Source organism: Phocoena phocoena, chromosome 6 (assembly GCF_963924675.1).
Source record: "Phocoena phocoena chromosome 6, mPhoPho1.1, whole genome shotgun sequence".
Taxonomy (NCBI): Eukaryota; Metazoa; Chordata; class Mammalia; order Artiodactyla; family Phocoenidae; genus Phocoena; species Phocoena phocoena.
Window position 1 is genome coordinate 76,730,588 of NC_089224.1, and position 26,178 is coordinate 76,756,765.

General features: G+C 42.2%; 1 protein-coding gene across 1 annotated transcript in view; it reads left to right on the forward strand.

Moving 5' to 3' along the window:
• Window positions 1-17,049: 17,049 nt before the first annotated feature.
• Window positions 17,050-26,178, forward strand: part of LOC136125074 (spermatogenesis-associated protein 31D1-like) — an 82,595-nt gene continuing 73,466 nt past the window's right edge. Inside the window, exons 1-2 of the mRNA XM_065879903.1 lie at window positions 17,050-17,332; window positions 17,559-17,739. Of these exons, the coding sequence (XP_065735975.1) occupies window positions 17,050-17,332; window positions 17,559-17,739 (464 nt within the window). The remainder of the gene's footprint in view (window positions 17,333-17,558; window positions 17,740-26,178) is intronic.

Consider the following 26,178-nt stretch of genomic DNA (forward strand, 5'->3'; position numbering starts at 1 on the left):
ATTTTTTTGTGTAATTAGATATACTGATTTAAAAAAATGTTTGAGGGACTTCCCTGTTGGTGCAGTGGTTAAGACCCTGTGCTCCCAATGCAGGAGGCCTGGGTTCGATCCCTGCTCAGGGAACTAGATCTTACATGCATACCGCAGCTAAGAGTTCACATGCCACAACTAAGGAGCCAGCAAGCCACAACTAAGGAGACTGCCTGCCGCAATTGAGACCCAGCGCAACCAAAAAAGAAAAAAAGTTTGAAGACATTTTGCATTTGTCTTCATTTTATTGTTATTCTTTATATCTCACGTATTTTAAAATTAATATTTATCTCTTTGATGTGTAGCAAGAGCTTTAAAAGAAAGAGAAAATGTACAAAATTAGCTATGAAGATTTTGAAAAAAGAACAATGTAGGAGGACTTGTTCTACCAGATATCAAAACATGACCTGCAGCCATCATAGTTGAAATAGTGTTGAAATGACAGGAGACAAGATAGATAGATAAATTGCAAAAGACATTAGAGTGTCCTAAGCACATTGCGGGTATTTACTATACAGAAAATTCACATTTCAGATCAGAGAGCAAAGTGTGGACTATTTAATAAATGGAAGTGTCAATTGATAGTTACTTTGGCAGGACCTATTGAAATTAAAACCAGACATTTCTTTCAATTCAGCATTTCTACCATGTGCACAAAACAATATACACGTGAATGTTTATGGCATTGTTGATTACAATAGCCCCAAACAGGAAAAGACCTAAATGTCCGTCAGTAGGAGAATCCATAATATTTACGGACTGTCGATATTCTTGAATGCTAAGTGGCAGTTTTAACAGATTGAAGTAGAGTTCTGTCTATTAACCAGAGGAGATCTTTCACACATAATATTAAAAAAAAAATAATAAAGTGGCAAAATCATGTATAAAGTATATATATACACACATATATATTTTAGTATATACATTTAATTATACTTAAATATATATAATACTTAAATATTTATATATAACAGAAAAGATATACATCTCATAGAAAAAGAACTGGAAAGATACACACTAAACTGTAGAGATAATCCTTCTGGAAATGGGGAAAGGAAGATTGTGGGGAATGGAAGATGTACTTTCACTGCTGATATTTAGTTGATACATAAACGTGTAGATAATTTGAAATGTATTGTTTATTGTATTGCTTGTATTTTAAAAACTTCTTTCACATTTCTAATTTTTTAAAGGGAAAATTTAGTTTATATTTGATATGTTTTGTAGATGACATACCATTATTATGTTTCTATTATGTGTTACGCTAATTATTTTTTCTCTCGAGAGTCTTCATTAGTAGTGGGTATGTATGTGGAACACTGGCTCCTCGGGCAGTGCCAGAGAGGCAGCGCGTTCTCACTCCAGGATCACTCTGGTTGATTTGCCTGGAAGACCACAAGGCCCATGACAAAGTAGAGGCGCAAGTGCAGAGCATCTTGCCCTGTGCTTTTGTGGACCTCCCTAGACTACTGAACAGAAATTCCTTCACAATGAAGGTCAGCCCAGTGCTAATTTGTGTGTGGCAGTTGAGAGACACTGGAACCAAGAACTTCTCTGAATTTCACATGCAGAGAATCACATCTCTTTGCCCTTCCATGTTTGCAAGATCTGTCATTCAGAGAAGGAAGTCAGATCGTCTGAAATAACTTGCTCCACAACTAGCCAGGTTGGTTATCCATGCTTTGTACTCTTCCCTGGGATCGTAACAAATTTCAACTGACCAGTAGACCATTCCCAAGCCCATTTCTCTGTTTCTCTCTCCCTCTCTTGAAAGATAGGCCTTTTAAAATGCCTGTTTCCTATTTTACATTACATCCATTTCTGTCCACAAATCTTAAACCAAATAGTAATTCAACTTCAGATTTGTCAATATGACTACACGAAGCTTTTTTTAAAAAACCCTCTTCCATTCCTGTCCTTTAGAAGAACATCCCTGTGTTAGAGTAGAGAGGTGCAACAGAAAGGGGGTTGTACCGGGAATCAGAAAATTTGTGTTTGAGGCCTGTTTTCCAGGACATTTTGCAAGTCACGTAACTTCTCCTAGGCCTCCCTTTGTGTCAGTTGTGAAATGGAGAGATTGGGAAAAACAGGGAGAAACTGGGTTGGGGGGAGGCAGGGAGAGGAATATAGGCAACTAAGGTAAAGGGCTTTGGAAGGTATAAAGCAACAGGCCAGCATGAGACTTGTATACAAACCCATTGCTCTCCTTCTCACACACACACACACACACACACACACACACACACAGAGCTGCCTGCATGCTTTGGATTTCTATTCTCTTTCACTTATGTTCCCTTTAAAGTAGGCATTTGAATCCCTCCTAACACATTCAGCTCGGTTTTTTTTTTGTCACATGTACCCATTGATCTCACCAGCACCTGAGGCCTTGGATTTCTTTCTACCTTTCGGGCAGCACCTGTTTTCTCCCAGAGGTGTATTTAGCTTGGTGTCGAAAGCACAGTGTGTTCCCTTTTTGTTAACTTAACCTTTGTGTTGTTTTTAAAAAATCAGATTTGAAAGAACAGGGACCCTAGAAAGCCTGTGATATGTAAATATTTAGCCAGGTAGATAGGGATAGTAAGCATTTTCTCTCTTAACACAAAACATGATTTTATTTGCTAAAGCTGTAATCTTGTTTGATAATCCATCAGTTTATTATCAGCTATGTGGTGAGACATAATGCCACAGGGAGATAATCAAGCACCTTCACCTGCTACTACAGGGTTGATTACAGTGACTGGAGGAGGGGGGAATCATCTGGAGGGGATTATGTTAAACATAGGCTTTCTATTTACAGTTGATTTCCTCAAGCGCTTTAACCATTCTGCTCCCTGCCTAGGTAAGTAGGTCATCTGAAAACTGCCAAAGAAAAGGAGTCTTTGCAGCTGTAGCACAACAGAACTTGTGCCTTTATCAGGTCCCATTTGTCCTTGTTTCATGCTCAGTGCATGTCTGAATCAAAGAAAAAAGAGATGAAGATGCCCCATTGAAGACAGTATTTAAAAAACAAACAAACCAAAACCAGAAAAGTCCAGTTTGAAAATAGAACAGGAAATTCTTCCACGCCACAGGTGACATCAGAATCCCAACTCGGAATATTAAGTTCAGTAAACTAGATTACTAACCTGAAATTTTTTTTTTTTTAAGAAGATGTTGGGGGTAGGAGTTTTAATTTTTAATTAATTAATTAATTAATTTTGCTGTGTTGGGTCTTCGTTTCTGTGCCAGGGCTTTCTCTAGTTGTGGCAAGCAGGGGCCACTCTTCATCGCGGTGCGTGGGCCTCTCACTATCGCGGCCTCTCTTGTTGCGGAGCACAGGCTCCAGACGCGCAGGCTCAGTAGTTGTGGCTCACGGGCCTAGTTGCTCCGCGGCATGTGGGATCCTCCCAGACCAGGGCTCGAACCTGTGTCCCCTGCATTAGCCGGCAGACTCTCAACCACTGCGCCACCAGGGAAGCCCACTAACCTGAAATTTTAATATCACATTGATCTGTAGGCCTCTCAAGGATGTAATCTGCGGTTTCCGAACCAGAGGCAACACCCCTGTAGGGTATCCTCAGAGACCCTCCTGACCAGGTCAGGTGGAATTTACAACGCCAGGGGGCCGAGAGATTACAGGGGAAATGGTTCTCCTAGAGTTCTGGAAAAAGGCAGTGCGACCTCTGACCCCTGGTGGGAGGCAGAGAAGTATTCCTTTGCAACGCTCATCTTTGACTATCCCATTCTTCTCCGCCTCGAATGTATCTCTTCAGGATTATCCACCATGCAGGATGTCTCTACCTGAAAATTCGCAAGTTGAAGGCCTATGAGGTAACTTGATTGATTTCTGGCTACTGATAATAGAGGCTGTGTGGTTCTACAGGCCTCTGCAATTAGAATGTATTCTCATATGTTATCTCACTGGAGGCTTTCCTGAGACAAGCAGATGAGGAAACTGAGTTTCAAAGAATTGAAGTATATTGCCCAAGTTTACACAGTGGGTGATTTCTTCCCTTCTTTTGTTCCTTTCCTGTCTTCTTCCTTTTCTCCTTTTCTTTTTCCTTGAAAGACATTCTCTTAGGAATGTCAACTCTGGAGCCAGGTACATGGTTTTAAATCCCTGGCTCTGCATGACCTTGGGCAAGTTACTTATTTTGGTATGCCTTGGTCCTCACCAGTAAAATGAGGATAAACAGTAATGTTTACTTCATATGGTTATTGGGAGAATGAAGCTGGTTGATACAAGTGTAACATTTAGAATAGAGTCTGGCACGTAGTAAACATTCGATAAGGTTTAGTTATTCTTGCTGTTGCTGTTGTTGCTTCCTTCCACACCCCCCTTTGTCCTTTCATCAAACATTAATTGAATGTCTGCTCTCTGATGGGCATTGTGCTAGGCTGGGGAAATGAGTAAGAGGGCGTCCCTTTTCCACAAGACTGGCTGGTACTAGGAGACAGGCCATCAGATAAGTGTGGGGGATGGCCACATAATAGAGGTATGTCACGGGCTTCATGTAATCACAGATGAGCTATTTATTGGGTGCCCATGGTTAGCTGGGAGGGCCTCATGGAGGAGGAGACCTTGACATTTGAGTTGAACATTGGAGATGAAGAGGTGTCCACAAGGCCAGTAGTCAAGGGATGCATGTTCCAGGTAGAGGGGCCAGTGTTCGGGACTCCGGGGCTGTGTGAAAGACCACGACACGGCTTTGAATGAGAAGCTATATTAGTTAGCTAGGGCTGCCGTAACCAAATACCACAGGTGGCGTGGCTTAAAAAACATAGAAATTAATGTTCTCGCAGTTCTGGAGGCTGGAAGTGCAGGAGTCAGCAGGTTTGGTTTCTTCTGAGGCATCTCTCCTTGCCTTGACAGCCGCCATCTTTCTTTGTCCGCACATGGTCTTTTCTCTGTATCCTAATCTCTTCTTCTTCTAAGGACACTAGTCATGTTGGATTAGGGACCACTCATATGACCTCATTTACTTTAATTACCTCTTTCAAGGCCCTCTCTCCAAGTATAGTCACATTCTCAGGTACTGGGGGTTAGGGCTTTCCACATAGGAATTTTTAGGGGGACGCAATTCAGCCCATAACGGAAGTCATCTGTTAAGCATGACTGGAGTCAGATGCATGCGGATGAGTGTCAGGAAATGAAGCCAGAATGCCACACAGCGCCTAAATCTTGAAAGGCTGGGCGTCTCATCAGGCTAAGGAGGATGTCGGGGGTGTAAATATGGACATTCCCACCACATTTCGGTGTCCCTGGCCCCTTCGGGCTGCGGTGTGAAGGGCAGACTTACTGGAAGGAGCCATACTGTGATATGTCAGAGGAGACACTAGTTTGAATTCCAGTTCTCTTCTACCACAACCCCAAGGCTTGTGTGGCAGGTACAAGGTGGCAGTGATTCCCCAGCTTCAAGAGGGTCCCTGAGAACGAGGATGCTGTGGCTGTAGGGGGACAGGTGGGTGCAGAAGATGGAAGCAGCTCTAGCTCCAAGTCTGCTGTGGGAGCACCCCGTTTTGCTGTATCAGCATCAGCGGGGTTTTGCCAGGCTCACACAAGTGAAAAAACACCCAAATAACAGATGAGGCATGCTCTGGTTTTTCCTTTTCACCCAAAAGGCCCCTCAAGTGTTCCTAACATAATCACATATCTTACTACTGTATTTTGTAAACGAGAGAACAGCCTCCCTTTCATCCTCCTGCCAGGTAGAAGCACGCAGCAGCTCGTTGCTGGTGACAGAGAATTAGATAATTGCTCCTCTACATTTTTAGAATCCTGCTCAAACTCACACATTTTGGTGCAGAAAGGGATGCCGTGTTTTGTGTTGTTCCCATTTGGTTTAGAGGCCTGAAACAGAGGCGTCTTGCTCTGGTTTTCCTTGTTTCTGGAGGAGCTGCTTGGGCATGTCACTTCATCTCTGAGACTTGGGCTTCTCTTTTGTAAAATGGGAATAATAATATATAAATGGCTAGGACAGTGGTGAGGATTCAGTGTGAAAATATGTATATATTTGAGCCCTTTGTAGACCTTAAAGCTTTATGCTACTGTTAATTCTCTGGATTAAAAAAAAAGTTTCAAGGTGCTTGCTTGTATTTTTCGTGAGTTGGTAGAAAAAAGTAAGCATTTTTCCCTCTAATCCCAGCTCTCTATTTGTGTCAGGGCCTTGAGCAAAGCAATGGCAAATCCTGCTTTTACTGCCCTGCTTGGTAAAGTGGGAAGTGGTCTCTCTCCCTCTCCCCTTCTTCCTCTCCCTCCTTCTCTCCTTCAGTTCCTCCTCTCTCAGATGTAAAGATTAATTGGATGGGGTCTGTGCTGTCTGCCAGGAAGATAGAAAGTGTGAAGCATCATCTGGATGGGATTGGGAAGCACTAGATTCTCCTTCCTCTGCTTTTGACAAACAGAGTGACAGCCCATCGCTGTGTTTAAACAAGTTAATATGTATGTTCCTTGACATAAGGAAGCGCTCTAATCATGAAATACAGCTTGCATGTCATTTGGTTTTGAGATTTTATTGAGCACTACTGATCTTGACATATTTTGGTTGGCACCACATTTTTGGTGTAGTGGGTTAGCACTGAATAGTTTGCAGACTCTGTGAAACAAAATCCTCATTTAATGGTTTAGTTTGGCTACATTTCAAAAATACACAAAAACAGAATGCAATTCTATTTTATAGGGATTTCTTTTTTTCAACTTGTGGCTTTGGTTTTGTTTTGTTTTGTTTGTTTTTTCTTTTTCCTCAGTGCCTTTTTTTTTTCCTTTCTCCCTCTGTCTCTCTGTCTTTCTCTGTGTGTCTGTGTCTCTCTTTTCATATTCCAACTGCAGCAACCTACAAAGAAAGCTCCAAAGAAAGACGAGCTTGTGAACTGACTGAACTGCAAGCAGAAGAATCCTCTTTGTAGTCCTCGATGTCAAGAATGTGTTTACACCGTGGCCTAATGCTCTGAACCTTTGTGTGTGAGTTCAGGGATTCAGAACATATGAAGGCCACCACGTAGTGGCGTGTGACAGGTCTGAAGCTCCCCAGTAGAAGCACTTGGGCTAAACGTGCCATAAGACTTCAGTCAACACCAGCCCCCAAAGTCACTGAACTCCGTGACATCATGCCCAGGCAGGAAGAGTCAATAGGCCTCTGGCACGTCCTCCAGTTCCTAACCCATGGACAATATTTAGAAAGCAGCTCTGGGCTCAGGCAGCCCTCTCAATTACTTTGGCGGGAACCTTCCAGAGTACATTTTGCTACCTCTTTGTGATGTAAACAGGGGGGCTCACAGTTGGCAGGGGATGTCCTTTCTGTTTTAATTATGCAAAAGGCGTAATTATAGTTCCAGGGTCTGGAAGCGGCATAGAGTTCTTTGGAGAACTTCACAGGGATTTTTCTGTTATGACATAGTTTATCTGGAAAAAAAAAAGTAAGGCAAAAGTCATTTCCAAAGAGGAAAAAATAACACTATTCATGCTAGTGTTCCATTCCATATTGAGTAGATCACGAAATTGGAGTAGACATTTTTTGGGAACGGGGGTGTCTGAAAGTGTTGAACTCATATAATGGTGGGAAAATCTGGATAAATACTGATGAATGGATGTGGATGGAGAAGGATATAAAAATAAATGTTTTTATTTAGGAAAGCAATAATGAAGCATCCAGCCGTATCTGAGTGAATTTGTTAGTACCCTGCGCCCTGGGGATATGGAAAAAGATTTCACCATAGTAATAGTAATCTGGCCCGAACCTGAGTCATAAAATTCCTCCTGCCCCCAGATGTTCAGTTAGAGGGCACTTCGTTACTCTGCTGATGTAGCAAGAAATCGCAGAACTGCCAGGGTAATGGAGAGAACAGTGACAGGTGGAGAGCTAAGGCTGTTTCTCTGTTATGAAACATGTTTTTATGGGTAATTCTGATGTACGGTAGGTATTAAATAGAGCACCTGAGAGATGTTTTATTTCAGATTAATGCTAGAGCGATATTTTCCCCATGGCACTAATAATCCGGCAGCTTTCACAAGCCCGTTTCGCCTCGCAGTTCGTCGCAAGCTCTGTCTGTTGTGGCATAAGGGTGAGCGCTTGAATCAAAATTTCTGCCTTACAGGGCTTCCCTGGTGGCGCAGTGGTTGGGAGTCCGCCTGCCGATGCAGGGGACGCGTGTGCGTGCCGCGGGGCGGCGGGGCCCGTGGGCCATGGCCGCTGGGCCTGCGCGTCCGGAGCCTGTGCTCCGCGGCGGGAGGGGCCACAGCAGTGAGAGGCCCGCGTACCGCAAAAAAAAAAACAAAAAAAATTCTGCCTTACAAAAGGAGAGAATCACCTTTACTATCTGTGCTTGTGATATGATGCTTTTTTTTTTTTTTGGAGGGGAATAAGATATTACTCAGTTCTACCGCTGCAATTTAGAGATAGGGATATACATACGGACAGCCCTGAGTGGAAAAGAAAAAAAAAGCATTTCAAGAATGGCGTTTTGTAATTAAGTGATCATTTAAGACGCCCCTTTATGCGTGTATGCTGGTTTGAAAGCCAGGGGACATACCATTTCAGCCTAACATCTCGGCTGTCTGCACCACGCAGGATGCACAATCCTTGTTTAAATGTGTGCTTCTTGCCTACTTCAAGGGCTGTCACAGGAACAATAACAAGAGGCCTGTTGTTGAAACCGCATCGTTTCCATCACAGCAGAAAAAAAAAAAAATAAGGTCACTGTGAGCTTGGAACATTGTTAGGTTTGAGCCTGCCCAAATAATTTCATTCATGTTAAAATTTAAGGAGATGAGAAACATATTGCTTGAGAAGACAGAAGTTATTTTACATCTGCCTCCTTCCCCCACTACAGTACTGGAGCGCCTGCCTGTTTCCCACCCGCTTTTAGCTGGAGGGCCAGTCCTCTCTGCCACTCCCACCCCACTCTACTGGTTGGCTCTTTTTTTTTTTTTTTCCCAATTTGTTAAGATGCTAAAATCTGCTTTGTGTGATTTATGAAGGAACTTGAAGCGATTAGTTTCATAGTGCATGAAAATTCCTCAGGTTCGGGCGGGGGTGGGGGGGATGGCCAATCTGCTACACTGTTTGCTGTGGACTGGATGGGAGCTTGAGCAGCTCGGAGCCATAAGGAGATTGTGTTGAGTTATTAAACACTTGTGGTAAAGCTGCTTATTGTTAATTCCCCGATGTCCTGCTGAAGCGATAGGATAAAATCAGATCGGATTAGATCAAAGAGCCTGGGAGCCAGTCTTTGGAGCAGATTCATTTAATCAATAAAGAGACCTCCTGAGCGAGGGGGAGAGAGTAGGAGCAGTCCTGGTTGCTTAGGAGATTAAGATGGGGGGTAGGGGCAGCGGTGGGAAAGAAACAACATTTATTTCGCTCTTCTTTTCGAAGTGTAATGCTCCTCTCAAACATTTTAGCCACACTCACCGAAGGGTCTAAACATTTCTTTAAGATTTCCTTACTCCCAATACTCCATTCCTCCTAAAATGTCCTATAAACCAGGAGGTTATTTAAAACAACAACAACGACACAACTTGTGTTCCGTAAAAGTTATTTCCACAGAAGCAATTTAGGCTTAAGTGATTCCCCAAGAAACATTAATCCCTTATGAGTTAATCTGCAAAATTTCCTATTGTCCCTTTGTGAGGAGAAATAATAGAGAAACACCAAAAGGCCAAAGTCTGTCCCCACCCCTCTCTTTGTATTCTCCCCAGTGCCCACCTCCCAACCCCCGCCAATAATTATAAAGCTTTGTGTATTAAGAGGTATGATGTCCTGTCCTTCATCCATGATTAACACTTAAACCGATGCATATTCATTCATCTCTTAGCCCTACCAAACCCGCTAAAATGAGGACTTGCCAAGAAGGAAGTGACACCCATTAGAAAGTTAACCACAGAAAATAAGAGAAAAAAATGAAGGATGGAGCAAATTAAGGATGCAAGTCCCTCAATGGTTATCGGTCTTAATGGTGTTATAAAAATGATGTCGGCTTTTACCAGGAATAATTTATATTCTGAATTAAGTAAGGATATGTATCTATAAATCCATTCTATAAAACTTAATTTTCCATCTAGATATGCTGATTACTTCAGGCCCGGCATACCTTTACCAGTTGTTAATTACCGCGGGATGGTTTAACACTATTTTCCAAATCAGCATGCATGCATAAAATGACTGCAATCCAATTTGACACATTATTAGTGATGATTATTGTCATAGATAAATTAGATTGAACAGAAAATAACCTTCATCCTTAGCATGTTTTAGCTCTCAGAATTAATGTGATTTGGTGAACACATATAAATAAAAATCTGATGAGTCCCTGCTGACTACAGGGCCTGCTGGTGCTGAAGTGTATCAATTTCATGCAGATGATGAATTCCTTAAGCATTCAATGATAATCATGCTTGATTTGACAAGACTTTCTCATGCTATTTTAGGGCCTTAATTTTCTGTGAAGTTCTGTCAAGTGCTCATCAAGCACCCACTTATCTCCGTATCTTAACCTGGCAGCCAATCACAAGGTTGCCTAACAGTACAGCTACTGAGTGCCAGCCCATTAATATTCGAGTCACGTGACTGTCCAAGGAGAGAAACCAATCAATGGCTGATTAACATTCAGGTCACATGACTCCTGAGGAGAGTAAATGAGTTACACAGTAAGACATCAAACAAATTTTCATCTTGAAAGAGTGATTGCTTTTTCTGCTGCTGTGATGTTTGTCAAATTCGCTCTAGCCATGTCCAATTAAGCTCCATGAGCTGAATTAATAATGAAGAGATGTAAGCACCGCACCAGCGTGAGAGCTGTGAGTGGTGCCATGGAATAAGAACTGCTAAAAAAAAAAAAAAAATTTCTTAGAATGATTGAAAATCACATCTGGATAACCGGAATAATTGCTTTTGCAATCTTGATGCTGTTTTGTACTCTCCAGTGCAAAGTGTGAACTGGAGTATGCTGGGATATGGTACTTGTTTTGCGTTATACTTCAAAGATGAACGTGGTTTTGGGTTTAGAATGATTTTAAAGGCATTACGCAAATACATGTTAATTGGATTATTGTTTGTGACCCTAGTAATGAATTTCATTTGCACACTCAATTATGTTCTGGGGCCTTCTAGAGATAGGATCTCTCAAGATTTTTAAACTATCTGTAGGAGGGAAGGAGATTATTCTGAATTCTCGTGTCCTGGGTGGAAGAAAGGACTAAACCAAGTACTTTAGAGAGAACTTGTGTGGATATGTGTGTGTACAGTTTATTTTATTACATTCACAGATCAGAAAATTAAATTCACTGAATTGTTTCAAAATGCACAGGTGAACCTCATAAGAATTTCAGCAAAAGGCAGGTGCTCTCTTACTGATGATAGCCAGTGACAGCTTTCTTGTAGTTTCAAAGTTCTATTCAATCACAAAGTCAATTGCATTTCGGCACAGATGCACTACTAAATTCGGGTGACATGTTTAGAATAGAGACCCTGAGACTAATGAAGCTTTCATTCTTTCCCTGAAGGAAGTGAGACTTGACTAATGGTCTATTGGAATTATCAAAGAGTGTCAAAACCCACTTAATAAGTTCCAGCATGAAATTAGCCAAATTCCCAAAGTCCTTTCTAAAACAATATAGTCAAATAAAAGGTATTGGGCATGCTGGAAAGAGTGTTAAAACCAGTTACTTGGAAGTGATGAGAAATAAATCTAACTGTAGGCAGGAGGCAATGTTTATGTGTACAATTAATAACCTTCTTAATGGGACTTCTTGGCTTGGTGATTCCCATACGGGGAGGAAAGTGAGATGTGGGACACAGGGTAGGCGAAGGGCCGTAAGTCAATTCCCAGCACTGTTAGTCAAGGGTGGAAATTGCAAAGAGAGAAGCAATGAATTTAAAAGCCCCAGCAAGCAGAGGGAGTGTAAGGAGAGATGAGCTGTTCTAGGGGAGGAGGTGGATATGGAGTGATTGAGTCTAAGTTGGACCATCCTCCTAATGGAAGGAAAATCTACTTAGTCCTAAGGACAAGGAGCTCCACCAATTCCCGGAGAATGATTCCTTTCTGACAGTTCCTTACTAAAGAACATTATTGTTCATAATTCCTCAGGGCGTGTAAGGCCGGAAAGGGGACGTATTATAGAAATGTTTTGTTTTTTTTTAAAAGCAAGCGTAGAGATCCCAACCACAAGGCTCAAATTGTATTTCAAATACCTGTGAAAACACAGCTCTGAGTTTGTATGAAAAGATCTGCGGTACCCAAGGTAACATGTTTAACTGATATACATTTCCTGAATATTTTCCCCATGACTTGCTCTGCAGCAAACTGGCAGCCTGGAGCTCTGCTTACATTTAACCCACATGCAGTGGAGCCGCTTCCTACGAGTGCCCCCACTTCCTGACGCTTGAGAGCCATGGAATGGAAGGTGGCTCAGCGGCTGTAGAAGGCCCTGAATAAAAGCGTATTCCACTTTCTGCATAACTTTACATAATTAATAGTTGTCCATGCAAACTATTGTTTGCCTTAATTGTTGTTTCAACAGCTGTTTTCATGAAATTGTGAAGCCCGCTGTGTCTAATCCTTTGAGCCCACTATTGATAACAAGAACAGCTCTGAACTTGCTCTGGAGGAAGAGTTTGTTCCCTGCCAAGCTGGAAAACCGTCCTGAAGTTACTTGAAAAATAAGGCCCACAGTGGGACTGGTTGTGTAGCTAATCCATTAGGCTTTTCAAAAGAGCCGTGCTCTGTACCCTTATGGCTAAATTGACCCAACAACCAATCAATGCCTTTATTTGCTGCGTGGCTGCCCCTGAAGGGTCTTAGAGCTGGTCCAACTCGTAATCAAACCCTCCATCAGTACCGGGGCCCTGATGACATAAATGGCCAAACTTTCAACGCGGCTGGCCCCAGTCCAGTCACACCATGTTGGAGATACAAAGAGGCTGTGTTGCACGGTGGAATTCATTTTCTTGTTTACTTCCTCCAGAAACAAGAGCATCATCAGCACGCCCAGTGCATCGGATCAGACCGCCGAGTTGTTGACAGAAGCTTGGCGAGGCTTGCCAGCTTTCCACACGAAATGCTGGCTTTCTTCTCACACACCCCCTACCGTTTGTGTCTCTGCCAATTGTAGCACATCAGAGCGGCCATTGAGATAATGACCGTGAAGTCTCATGATACACTTTGATGAAGTGTAACACTTTTTTAAAGGATTTTTGTCTGTGCCAAAATGATCGAGGCAGCTGACTAAAAATCGCCCCATCAAAATCAAGGCTGATTGATGAACAGCAGGCGGAGGCATGAGCCTCCCCAGAGAAGATGGGGGGGGATTTTGCAGCCAAAGTGTCTTTCTTTCCTTGTCTATGTGCAGCACAGATTCTTTTTTTTTTTAAAGTCATCTTTGTTTCAGACGAATTCATGTCAGTGGCTGATGCTTCAGCCTTCAACATTTTTAAATTCTTTTTTTCTATCAACTCCCGGAAGATACAAGGAGTGATTCCTTTCTGACAGTTTCTGACTAATGACTTAGAAAAGAACGTTGTTGTTAATAACTTGATGTTGGTTGGGAAAAACACATTGGGTATTTCAGGGCAACATAGAAGTTTTCAGTCAGAGGCTGACTCTGGTGTAACGTTCAGGTAAATTCGGCTTTCTCTAGTTTACCTGAAATTGAGAGTATGATACACAGATGTGATTCTGAGCCAGTAAAAACCCAAATCAAACCAGTATTAAAAAACAAAATTCAAACAAGAAAAATTTTTAAATCTAATTGGCTTTATTCAAGAATCCATGAATCAGGCAGCATCCAATCTAGCAGATAGAAAGGTGCTCCGAGGAGCTGAACACAGTGAAGGACTTTTGGAGGCAGACGGGAGCAGGAACAAGGACGTTACATGAGCAAAAAGTGGATTGGCTGTGGCCAGGCCACTTTCCTTTAGTGGATGGCAGGGGTTTGTCAGGCAGGTGACCTCACTAGTGCTGACTAGGTGATTCCTGGTTGACTGGTTTAAGGTTCCATCTCTGGGAGGGGTCAAAACTGTAATTAAGTCTTGGTTTGGTGATGTGGGGTCAGCATAAGCCACTCCATTTTGGGCCTGCTGTCTTGTTTTTAACACCATTAACAACGTATACGAAGACTGTGAGCTTCTTTGGGAGAAAAAGCATGTGTTTAATTTACTGCCCAGTCCATCATGACTGCCGTTTATTGAATACCTGCTGTCATCCAGGGCTAGTATCAGGTGACTAAGGTATACACAGATAGTGAGACTTTTCACATGGAGGCCGTGATCTTCACAACTCCATTTCACCACCACCATTTTAGGTAAGGAAACCAAGGTCCAAATGGGGAACCTGAGGCCTGGAGATGTTAAATAACTTAGCCAAGCCCAAAGACTTGGGAAGTGGGGAAGACCCATGTGCTTGCTCACGAGATGTGTTCTTTCTGCCTCTGCAGTTGACTGCTTCCATTGTATACCTGATAGAGGTCATTAAACGGTGCCCAGTGGGAGAAGGGGAAGCAATTTGTGGTTGAATTGGTAAAGGCAACGAATAAAATGGATTTACGGTTTGCCATTCTCACCTCTCAGCTTTGCAAGAAGACATGAGCTACATAGCATCCTCTGATGCCAGTTAACCAACTTATGCTCAGAAATCAGGTTTGAGTGTGAGTGAAGCTGCAGTGAGGTTTTGGCTAACCTCTGTCTGTTTGTAGATTACCTTCTCATTCAAGGTTACAGCACAGGATAGGGCCTATCCTTGGGAGGAAGTGTGGTTGGTGAGCTCTAGGACTTCTCAGAATGTCACAATTCAAGAGACACCTGTGCTGAAGCAAGTGCAAAAATCACAAGTGCAAAGAGGGTTACACTTTGGTTACCTTTAGCATCTTTGTTTCTGCTTCTGGAGCAAGAATGTATGTCAGAGTGGAGTAGAGGGCCATAAACTGGGGGAAGAGTGAGAGTAAAGGAAGTCAGGGGTCAGGGAATAATGATAAAAAACACTTGTTTTGGGCTTCCCTGGTGGCGCAGTGGTTGAGAGTCCGCCTGCCCATGCAGGGGACACGGGTTCGTGCCCCAGTCCGGGAAGATCCCACATGCCGCGGAGCAGCTGGGCCCGTGAGCCATGGCCGCTGAGCCTGCGTGTCCGGAGCCTGTGCTAGGCAACGGGAGAGGCCACAACAGTGAGAGGCCCGAGTACCGCAAAAAAACAAAACAAAACAAAAAAACCACTTGTTTGAATGTGCAAATGAGATTCCTTTGGGCTTCTTTTAAATGTCTTCATGCTGTTTCTCTAAGTACAGTCAAATAAAAGATGACAAAAACTCAGACGACAGAACAAAGGCACCGAGCTAATTGTGTGCACACATTGCAAGCAGTAAACTGCAGGGTTTCATTACCCTGTTTCCAAAGAAAGCATATTTCAAGAGTTGAGATAGATTCACCCCAGTTTGCACTAGATTTTACTAATTATTTAGACTTTAAAAAGAAACAGCACCCCAAATCCAAGTGTTGCAGAGAGTTTTGGCAACTAAATTTGTACACCTGGGCCCTGTGAAAGAAAAAGACCAACAGAGGCTAAGAGAGGGCAGAAATGGGGGAAGGCCTCTCACTTCACAAAAGCCAGGCAGGAGTTACATATATCCATTTGCACAAGGAATAATGGACTCAGAGGTTCAGAGAGTTCTTTCAGCCTTCCTTCTACCAAAGTATGGGCATATTCATTTTATAGAGGGTGAGTATTCTACTGGGAGAGTGGATCACAAACTCATTAGTTCATTTCACAGAGAAAGCACTCAGACTCCAAAGGAAGAGGGCTCTAGTCTATTTCTTTCAGAAGCCCTTGAGTGAGAGAGCCACAAAAATCCACCTGATTTTAAAGAAAACTGTCACTATCTGTTTGAGCCCATCCCTTAACGTCACTTTCCTCATTTGTAATATGATGGCTTTATATTCTCTGAAGCCCTCCCAGCTCTAAAAGTGGATAGTTTTGGGATTCATTAAGTGCCGACTAATACCTTTCATTTCCACTGATTCTAAGAGGATCTTGAAACTGATTGAATCAAACAAAATTGACAAATAAAAAGATCTATTTGTTACTTTCGAAAAAAGCTCCACTTCCCAGCCTTTACTCAAGCCAGAGTTTCTCAAAGTGTGGTCTCTGGACCTAGGGTATCAGCATCACCTGAAATGCAAATGATCAAGCCCCTCCTCCACCACTTACTGAATTAGAAACTCTGAAAGTGGGGCTCATCCATCTGCATTTTAACAAGCCCTCCAGGTGACTTTGATGCTTGCTCAGTTCCCAGGCCACTTGCTCTAGCTGTCCCAGCTGCCTGAGATGACGTTTTTTGAGGTTTATTTGAGACCTAGCTCAAATTTTGCTTTCTTCAAGAAGCCTTTCCAGCATCCCCCAGATGAAATTAAGTTCTCCTTTTCCTACTGCCTTGGAGCATTTCCATTCCACCTTTGTCAGACTTCTTTGCGTCTGCTGTAACTGTATGTGTGTTTGTCCATGATGTAGAGCCTGGCAGGGTGTGGCAGGCAGCCTCTAAAACGGCCCCCAGTGATCACCATTTGTTTCCCTCCTCTTGAGTGTGAGTTGGTCTAATAAGACTTACTTCTGGGCTTCCCTGGTGGCGCAGTGGTTGAGAGTCCGCCTGCCGATGCAGGGCATGCGGGTTCGTGCCCCGGTCCGGGAGGATCCCACATGCCGTGGAGCGGCTGGGCCCGTGAGCCATGGCCGCTGAGCCTGCGCGTCCGGAGCCTGTGCTCCGCAATGGGAGAGGCCACAACAGTGAGAGGCCCGCGTACCGCAAAAAAAAAAAAAAAAAAAAAAGACTTACTTCTGTAGCAGAAGCAATGGGATATCAATTCCAAGATAAAGTTATAAAATGGCTGGCATCCATCTCGGTCATATTCTCTTTCTTATCTTGCCTCCCTCCTTCTCCTTCTCTCACTCCTGTTACTCCTTCTCTCCCTTCTCTTCCTCCCTCATCACTCCTCCCGCCCAGCCTGACCTCCATGTAAATGTTAGGGAACTGTGGACCGAAACCGCCGGCTCTGGCCAGGCATGAAAATAATCACGTGCATAAACTGTCTCACAACACGAGGTCCCAATAAGGAACACGAAACTGACAAGCTGCCGCGAAAACCAGCCGGAAGAATTCGGGAGGAGCCAAAAGGTGGGAGGAGTCGCCAGCCCATATGTCCTGCCAACCTCCCAGGAACCTTTACGCTGGAATCCATCTTGACTGGGGCATGCGCGGGCCACCCGGAAGGGCCCTGGGTTGGACCAAATGTGGGCACGAGCAAGATGACTGGCCGGAGACAGCCTGGAAACCAGACCCATCTCCGTAAAACCTGAGACGGTGAACCGCGAGGCAGAGCAGTTCTCCTGGGTGCCGTTACTCTGCTGCTATCCACTCCAGCGCCCCTTTTCAGTAAAGTCTTTTGTTTTGTCAGTACATGTGTCTCCTCGGACAATTCACTTACGAGTGTTAGACAAGAGCCCACTCTCGGGCCCTGGAAGGGGTCCCCTCCAGTAAAGTAAACAAGCTCAGGCTATCCTGGGCTGTCCAGCCAGGGAGGCCCTGGAGGATGAGAGACCACGTGGAGAAGCGCGGAGCCAGCCCTGTGGAAAGGCACCTGTGAGTGAACTTGTAAGTGGATCCTCCCCTGAGCTGAACTTAGAAGTGACTGCAGCTCCTGCAGACACCTTGATTTGCAGTCTTGTGAGTGACCTTGAGCTAGCACCACCCAGGTAAGCCTCTTCTCCATTCCTGAGCCACAGAAACTATGAGGTAACAAGTAGCTAAGTTTTGGAGTAATGTGTTGTGCAGCAATAGATAACTAAAACGCAGGACTGGCATGTTTTCTTATTCTCCGAAGCACATAATGGGATGCCTTGCTTATAATAGGAGTTTGTTATATGACAGTTGGAACCGGAAGAAGGTTGCCTTGAGAAATTTTCAGGAGTAGTTGATTTCTAGGTTTGTAGGGGATGTATTCACTGTGGGTCCCAGGGAAAATATGTCTGAATAAGTTATTGGAAAACAACAAAAAGGGTGGGTGTTAGGGTGGCAGTTAACATGTGATGAGTTTGAAGAAAACACAATTAGGCTTCCAGACAATCTGCGTTTTCCTGCAGTTGTGGTTCTGTAACTGGATGAAATGAGACTTTTTTTTTTTTTTTCTGGTATGTGGGCCTCTCACTGTTGTGGCCTCTCCCGTTGCGGAGCACAGGCTCTGGACGCGCAGGCTCAGTGGCCATGGCTCATGGGCCCAGCTGCTCCGCGGCATGTGGGATCTTCCCAGACTGGGGCACGAACCAGTGTCCCCTGCATCGGCAGGCGGACTCTCAACCACTGCGCCACCAGGGAAGCCCAAGACTTTTTTTTTTTTTTTAAATAACCATTTGAAGAGGATTGAGGCCCAACTACCTAAATAAATATCTGTAGTACGATAAAGCCCAGAAGTGCCAAAATGTCAGCCAGAGGCCACTATATGAGGACCAAGTGCAACACTGAAGAGTTTGAGTTTGCATTTAGCTGAGACAAGTATCCAAAGAACTCTGCTTCACATCTATTCTGTCCCCAACTACATACCTTTTTCTCAACAGCCTGACATTTATATAATATGTTTTCTTTTTTTATTGAGGTATAGTTGATTTACAGTATTATATAAGTTTCAGGTGTATCAACATAGTGATTCACAACTTTTAAAGGTTATACTTTATTTATAGTTATTATAAAATATTGACTATATTCCCTGTGCGGTATCATATATCCTTGTAGCTTATTTATTTTCTGCATAGTAGTTTGTACCTCTTATTGCCCCGCCTCACCCCCGACCGTGCCCCTCACCCCTGCCCTCTCCCCACTGGTAACCACTAGTGTGTTCTCTGTATCCTGAAATTTATATTTTCTTTTTTTTTCCATTATAGTTTATTATAAGATATTGAATAGAGTTTCCTGTGCAATACAGTGGGACCTTATTGTTTATCTATTTATATATATGGTAGTTTGTATCTGCTAATCCCAAACTCCTAATTTATCCCCCCCTTCCCCCTTTGGTAACCATAAGTTTGTTTTCTATGTCTGTGAGTCTGTTTCTGTTTTGTAAATAAGTTGATTTGTATCATATTTTAGATTCCCCATATAAGTGATATCATATTTGTCTTTCTCTGTCTGACTTCACTCAGTATAACAATCTCTAGGTCCATACCTGTTGCTGCAAATAGCATTATTTCATTCTTTTTTATGGACGAATAGTATTCCATTATATATATGCACATTGACATATTTATTTTCTAATCAGCAACTCCCAACTTTGCCTTGATTGATCTTCTGAAAGGAAGAACAACAGATAATGCTGGGATTTGGGAGTAGCTGGAATTCTGTCTTCCTTCTTTTATGCAAAGTACACCTCTTGCCTGGTTCAGTGTCAGTCTGCTTTCTTTCCCCTTTCTTGTCTGAAGGAGAGCTGAGTATGCCTGAGAGGAAGGAGAGGAGGTTGAAAACAGGCTTGCAGCCCACCTCTCACACAACCAGAAGCTTGTCCACGGAGTGACGGTCTGCTGTTCACTCTACCCTTCAGGACTAGGGCCCAAAATGCTCCCTGGGTGCTCCTGAATGCTGCTTCTGGCTCCTTCCACCCACCCACCCACATACACACACACACACACACACACACACAAAAGAGTGTAATGCACTCTTGTGAGAAGTCTGCTCTCGGAGAGAACGCAGCCAGCTGGAACCAGCAGTGGAACATCCTTCTCTTGGTACTTCAGGACATAATGGAGACTGACCTGGGACACTGACTGCTGACTGGGAGAAGAATGAAGACTTCAATTCAAATGAGCTTGTTTGCACTTTCCTGGAGAAAAATCTTGGCTTGGATGACACCCAGTGTAATGTGGTTTATTTGGTGTAAGTACAAGAATTTTTCTTTTCATTTTCTCATTTCCTGAGCTTAGAGCTTTCTTCTTGAGAATTTTTTCTTTCCACTGTTGTCATGTTTGGCCTCATTTTGAAAAGTAAAAAAAAATTTAAGAGAAAGGATCAATTAAGTTTTGTATGTTAGCTTGCCTATTGCTTGTGTTACTCAACTAAGGAAATGCCAACTAAAACTATATAACTCTGTGATTCAAGACACAGCACTTATAGAATAAGTGTCAGACAAAATTGTTTCTCTTATAATCTGAGCTGGGGGGGGGGTGGGGCCCAGACAAGCTTTTTTGAGTTTGGAGGAATTTTGAAGTTGTTGCTTTACAGAAACTATGATCTTGCTGGAATGATCCTCTGGGGTCAACATGCTGCAATTTCTTCCTTGTTCCTTTCTCCCCATGCCTGCCTCACCCTTCGCGAGAACTTTCCTCTTTGAGGGGCATTGGATAGAAATGGCAGTCTCCTCTCACCCTCTGCTGGGCTCTCCCCACTGAGAGAGGAAATGTGAGATGATGAGAGTCCCCCATCTGCCAGTCCACGTCACTTGGCTGCGAGAATTAGTTGATGAATTTGCTGCTCACGTGTGGCCAGTTTCTCGTGTGATCTCAGTGGATCCAAGTTCTACCACATCTCTGTGGATGCGAGTTAGGTTAGATAACTATTGCTCTGCAAATCTCACTCTCCCCTAGCAGATTTACCTAAGTCTGCATTAAAAAAAATTTTTTTTTATTGGGGTATAGTTGATTTACAATGTTGTGTTAGTTTCAGGTGTACAGCAAAGTGAATCAGTTATACATATACATATATCCACTCTTTTTTTAGATTCTTTTCCCATAGAGGCCATTACCAAGTATTGAGTAGAGTTCCCCGTGCTATACAGTAGGTCCTTATTAGTTATCTATTTTATATATAGTGGTGTGTATATGTCAGTCCCAATCTCCCAGTTTATCCCTGCCCTCCACCTTACCTCCTGGTAATCATAAGTTTGTTTTCTATATCTATAACTCTATTTCTGTCTTGTAGATAAGTTCATTTGTACCCTTTTTTTAGATTCCACATATAAGTGATATCATATGATATTTGTCTTTCTCAGTCTGACTTACTTCACTTAGTATGATAATCTCCAGGTTCCATCCATGTTGCTGCAAATGGCATTATTTCATTCTTTTTTATGGTCGAGTAATATTCTGTTGTATATATGTATCACATCTTCTTTACCTATTCTTCTGTCAGTGGACATTTAGGTTGCTTCCATGTCCTGGCTATTGTAAATTGTGCTGCAGTGATCATCGGAGTGCATGTATCCTTTCGAATTATGGTCTTCTCCAGGTATATGCCCAGGAGTGGGATTCCTGGATCATATGGTAGCTCTATTTTCAGTTTTTTAAGGAACCTCCATTACATTCCCACCAACAGTGTAGGAGGGTTCCCTTTTCATCACACCCTCTGCAGCATTTATTATTTGTAAATTTTTTGATGATGGCCATTCTGACTGGTGTGAGGTGATACCTCATTGTAGTTTTGATTTGCATTTCTCTGATGATTAGTGATGTTGAGCATCTTTTCATGTGCTTTTTAGTCATCTGTATTGTATGTCTTCTTCGGAGAAATGTCTGTTTAGCTCTTCCACCCATTTTTTGATTGGGTTTTTTTTTGATATTGAGCTGCATGAGCTGTTTGTATATTTTGGAGATATACATTTTAAGGGAAGATGTAGATATATTTTAAGGGAAGATGTAGAAACCATACTGGACTCCGGTCCAAGTAATTATTTCTGATACATATCTGTTAGATATTAAAAATAAGTTTGATCCCTCTTCCACTCTTGCGTCCATGTGTCAATTGGCTCAGCAATCAAAGTCTGGACTATGACCAACACCCTCTTCGGCCATTCCAGCTCTGAGGGCTCATTCTAGCTCTTCCACCTGCTCATTCTAACCTAACCCCATTCCAACCTTCATTTGTTTGGTCTTGGAAACAAAGAGGTGGGGTCTGTTCTCTCCCGTCCCAAACTTATTTGTGCTGAGGCCACACGATGGTGGTCCACGTTGATGGCACTGAAAGAGCGAGCACGGCCCAACCCTGCTTCCTCCCTCTGTTTATACTTTTGTCCACTTGGAAGGCATTTGCCAGGGAAGAAAAGCCATGCATTCTTGGTCTAATTTATAGGGCACTGTTAAGCAGATGGCATAAGTGGTTTATTTTTAAGGAGGTTATTACTGGTCACAAAATTTCAAGTCAGCTATTTGCAGGGAACCCTGATGAAGGAGGCCCCTGTTTGTGGCGTCCACCCTCCAGAGCATCTGACAGAGGGCTTACTGTGCTTTTGCACCCAACCACATTTAATCCATTTATAAGACCCCTTTGTGTGAGATCCCATACCAGAGGAAATTAATGTAGGATATTGCAAACAGCTTTTAAGAATGTCTTTTCTATAGAAGAACTGTGTCGTTCTGAGAGCAAAGTGGGCTTTTTTTCCCCCACATTGTTATGACTTGACATCTCCGATGTGGAGTGTTTCCAGCCAGTTATGATAAGAAAAGGCTGGAATTTTCACTCTTGTGAAAACCACAGCAGAAGAAAGCTATTAGATTATCTATTCTCTTACTCTCCTCCTGTAAATGTAAGTGCATTTAATTTGGGGTCCAAGTGTGGGGAAGAGAGGTGACAGCACTTAAAAATTAGGGTATGAAAAATTGAAAGTTCAAGATGACAATGGCTAGTCATGCGGACAACAGAAGATAAACATGTACCTTACATGAAGGAAGATATTTTCTCATCCAGTAGGAAATTTTAGATTTTTAATTTCCGGGAATGAAAACAAAATTTTTAAACTAAAAACTGACACCAGATGCCAACTTCTGGGGTTTTTTGTTTTGTAAGTAGGGCGTTGTGAAGAAAGGAACTACCAACTTCAATTTCCTCATTGTCCTCATAAAATAAGGACAATATGATATAAAGAAAAAGTAAGACATAATCCCATAAAGAACCATTCTTTAATAAAGCAATTTGTATGTAAAATGTCACTATACTGGACGTTGGGGGCTTTTACAACAGACAGTGAACTTACCCTCACTGCTTGGCCCCAGTTCAAGACCTGATGCTGGGAACGCTGCTCTGGGCATTGGAGCGCATCAGCCGTGAAGTCAGATGACGTGTGGTCAAGTGTATCCCTTGTCACCAGTGGGTGTGTGACTTTGGGCAAGTTATTTCCCCAGCTTTCCATTTTTGCAGATGCACAATATGGATAAGAATGATACCTACTCTTCATAAGGCTGTTGGGAGGATTACATGAGGTAAGGGAAAGTGGCTGGCGCCTAATGAGTGTGCAGCCCTAGGCAGCTGTTACCAAAGGACTGACGTAGCCCTGTGGACCATTGTGAGGACAGAATACAGAGTTAAAGCAGAGATTTTAAAAGAGCTGACATTAGAGGAGCATGATTTTTTTTGTTTTTGCTTATTTGCTAAAGTCACCTGAATTTTAGCTTTTATGCCTATAAGCGTACCATTTAGTAAATAAAGAGTAGAAATTTGAAAGAAAAGAAGCAATATCTTATGAAGGTAGAGGTGGCTAGTATAGAAAATGGAGTTCATAGAGGCAAAGCTTATTGCTTCTTTTCTTAATTGAAATATAGTTGAGATACCATATTATGTTAGTTTCAGGTGTAGTACATAGTGATTTGACATTTGCACACATTGCAAAATGATCACCAGGATAAGTCTAGTAACCATCTGTCCCAATAAAAAGTCATTACAATATTGTTGACCATATTCCTTATGCTATATTTTACATCCCTGTAACTTATTTATTATATAACTGGAGGTTTATACTTCTTAATCCCCTTCACCTGCTTCACACAACCACCTCTGGCAACCACTGGTTTGTTCTCTGTATCTGTGAGTATGTTTTTGTATTGTTTTGTTTGTTTGCTTTGTTTTTCAGATTCCACATATAAATGAGATCATATGGTATTTGTCTTTCTCCGTCTGACTTATTTCACTTAGCATGGTACCCTCTCGATCCATCTACGTTGTTGCAAATGGCAAGATTTCATTCTATTTTTTTTTTTTTTTTTTAAACATCTTTATTGGGGTATAATTGCTTTACAATGGTGTGTTAGTTTCTGCTTTACAACAAAGTGAATCAGCTATACATATACATATGTTCCCATATGTCTTCCCTCTTGCGTCTCCCTCCCTCCCACTCTCCCCATCCCACCCTTCCAGGCTGTCACAAAGCACCGAGCTAATATCCCTGTGCCTTGCGGCTGCTTCCCCCCAGCTATCTACCTTACTACGTTTGTTAGTGTGTATATGTCCATGACTCTCTCTCGCCCTGTCAAAACTCACCCTTCCCCCTCCCCATATCCTTAAGTCCGTTCTCGAGTAGGTCTGCGTCTTTATTCCTATCTTACCCCTAGGTTCTTCATGACATTTTTTTCCCTTAAATTCCATATATATGTGTTAGCATACGGTATTTGTCTTTTTCTTTCTGACTTACTTCACTCTGTATGACAGATTCTAGGTCTATCCATCTCATTACAAATAGCTCAATTTCATTTCTTTTTAAGGCTGAGTAATATTCCATTGTGTATATGTGCCACATCTTCTTTATCCATTCATCCGATGATGGGCGCTTAGGTTGTTTCCATGTCCTGGCTATTGTAAATAGAGCTGCAATGAACATTTTGGTACATGACTCTCTTTGAATTTTGGTTTTCTCAGGGTATATGCCAAGTAGTGGGATTGCTGGGTCATATGGTAATTCTATTTGTAGTTTTTTAAGGAACCTCCATACTGTTCTCCACAGTGGCTGAACCAATTCACATTCCCACCAGCAGTGCAAGAGTGTCCCCTTTTCTCCACACCCTCTCCAGCATTTATTGTTTCTTGATTTTTTGATGATGGCCATTCTGACTGGTGTGAGATGGTATCTCATTGTAGTTTTGATTTGCATTTCTCTAATGATTAATGATGTTGAGCATTCTTTCATGTGTTTGTTGGCATTCTGTATATCTTCTTTGGAGAAATGTCTATTTAGGTCTTCTGCCCATTTTTGGATGGGGTTGTTTGTTTTTTTGTTATTGAGCTGCATGAGCTGCTTGTAAATTTTGGAGATTAATCCTTTGTCAGTTGCTTCATTTGCAAATGTTTTCTCCCATTCTGAGGGTTGTCTTTTGGTCTTGGTTATGGTTTCCTTTGCTGTGCAAAAGCTTTGAAGTTTCATTAGGTCCCATTTGTTTATTTTTGTTTTTATTTCCATTACTCTAGGAGGTGGGTCAGAAAGGATCTTGCTGTGATTTATGTCATAGAGTGTTCTTCCTATGTTTTCTTCTAAGAGTTTGATAGTTTCTGGCCTTACATTTAGGTCTTTAATCCATTTTGAGCTTATTTTTGTGTATGGTGTTAGGGAGTGATCTAATCTCATACTTTTACATGTACCTGTCCAGTTTTCCCAGCACCATTTATTGAAGAGGCTGTCCTTTCTCCACTGTACATTCCTGCCTCCTTTATCAAAGATAAGGTGTCCATATGTGCGTGGGTTTATCTCTGGGCTTTCTATCCTGTTCCACTGATCTATCTTTCTGTTTTTGTGCCAGTACCATACTGTCTTGATTACTGTTGCTTTGTAATATAGTCTGAAGTCAGGGAGCCTTATTCCTCCAGCTCCTTTTTTCGTTCTAAAGATTGCTTTGGCTATTCGGGGTCTTTTGTGTTTCCATACAAATTGCGAAATTTTTTGTTCTAGTTCTGTGAAAAATGCCAGTGGTAGTTTGATAGGGATTGCATTGAATCTGTAGATTGCTTTGGGTAGTAGAGTCATTTTCACAATGTTGATTCTTCCCATCCAAGAACATGGTATATCTCTCCATCTATTTGTATCATCTTTAATTTCTTTCATCAGTGTCTTATAATTTTCTGCATACAGGTCTTTCGTATCCTTAGGTAGGTTTATTCCTAGATATTTTATTCTTTTTGTTGCAATGGTAAATGGGAGTGTTTTCTTGATTTCACTTTCAGATTTTTCATCATTAGTATATAGGAATGCCAGAGATTTCTGTGCATTAATTTTGTATCCTGCTACTTTACCAAATTCATTGATTAGCTCTAGTAGTTTTCTGGTAGCATCTTTAGGATTCTCTATGTATAGTATCATGTCATCTGCAAACAGTGACAGCTTTACTTCTTCTTTTCCGATTTGGATTCCTTTTATTTCCTTTTCTTCTCTGATTGCTGTGGCTAAAACTTCCAAT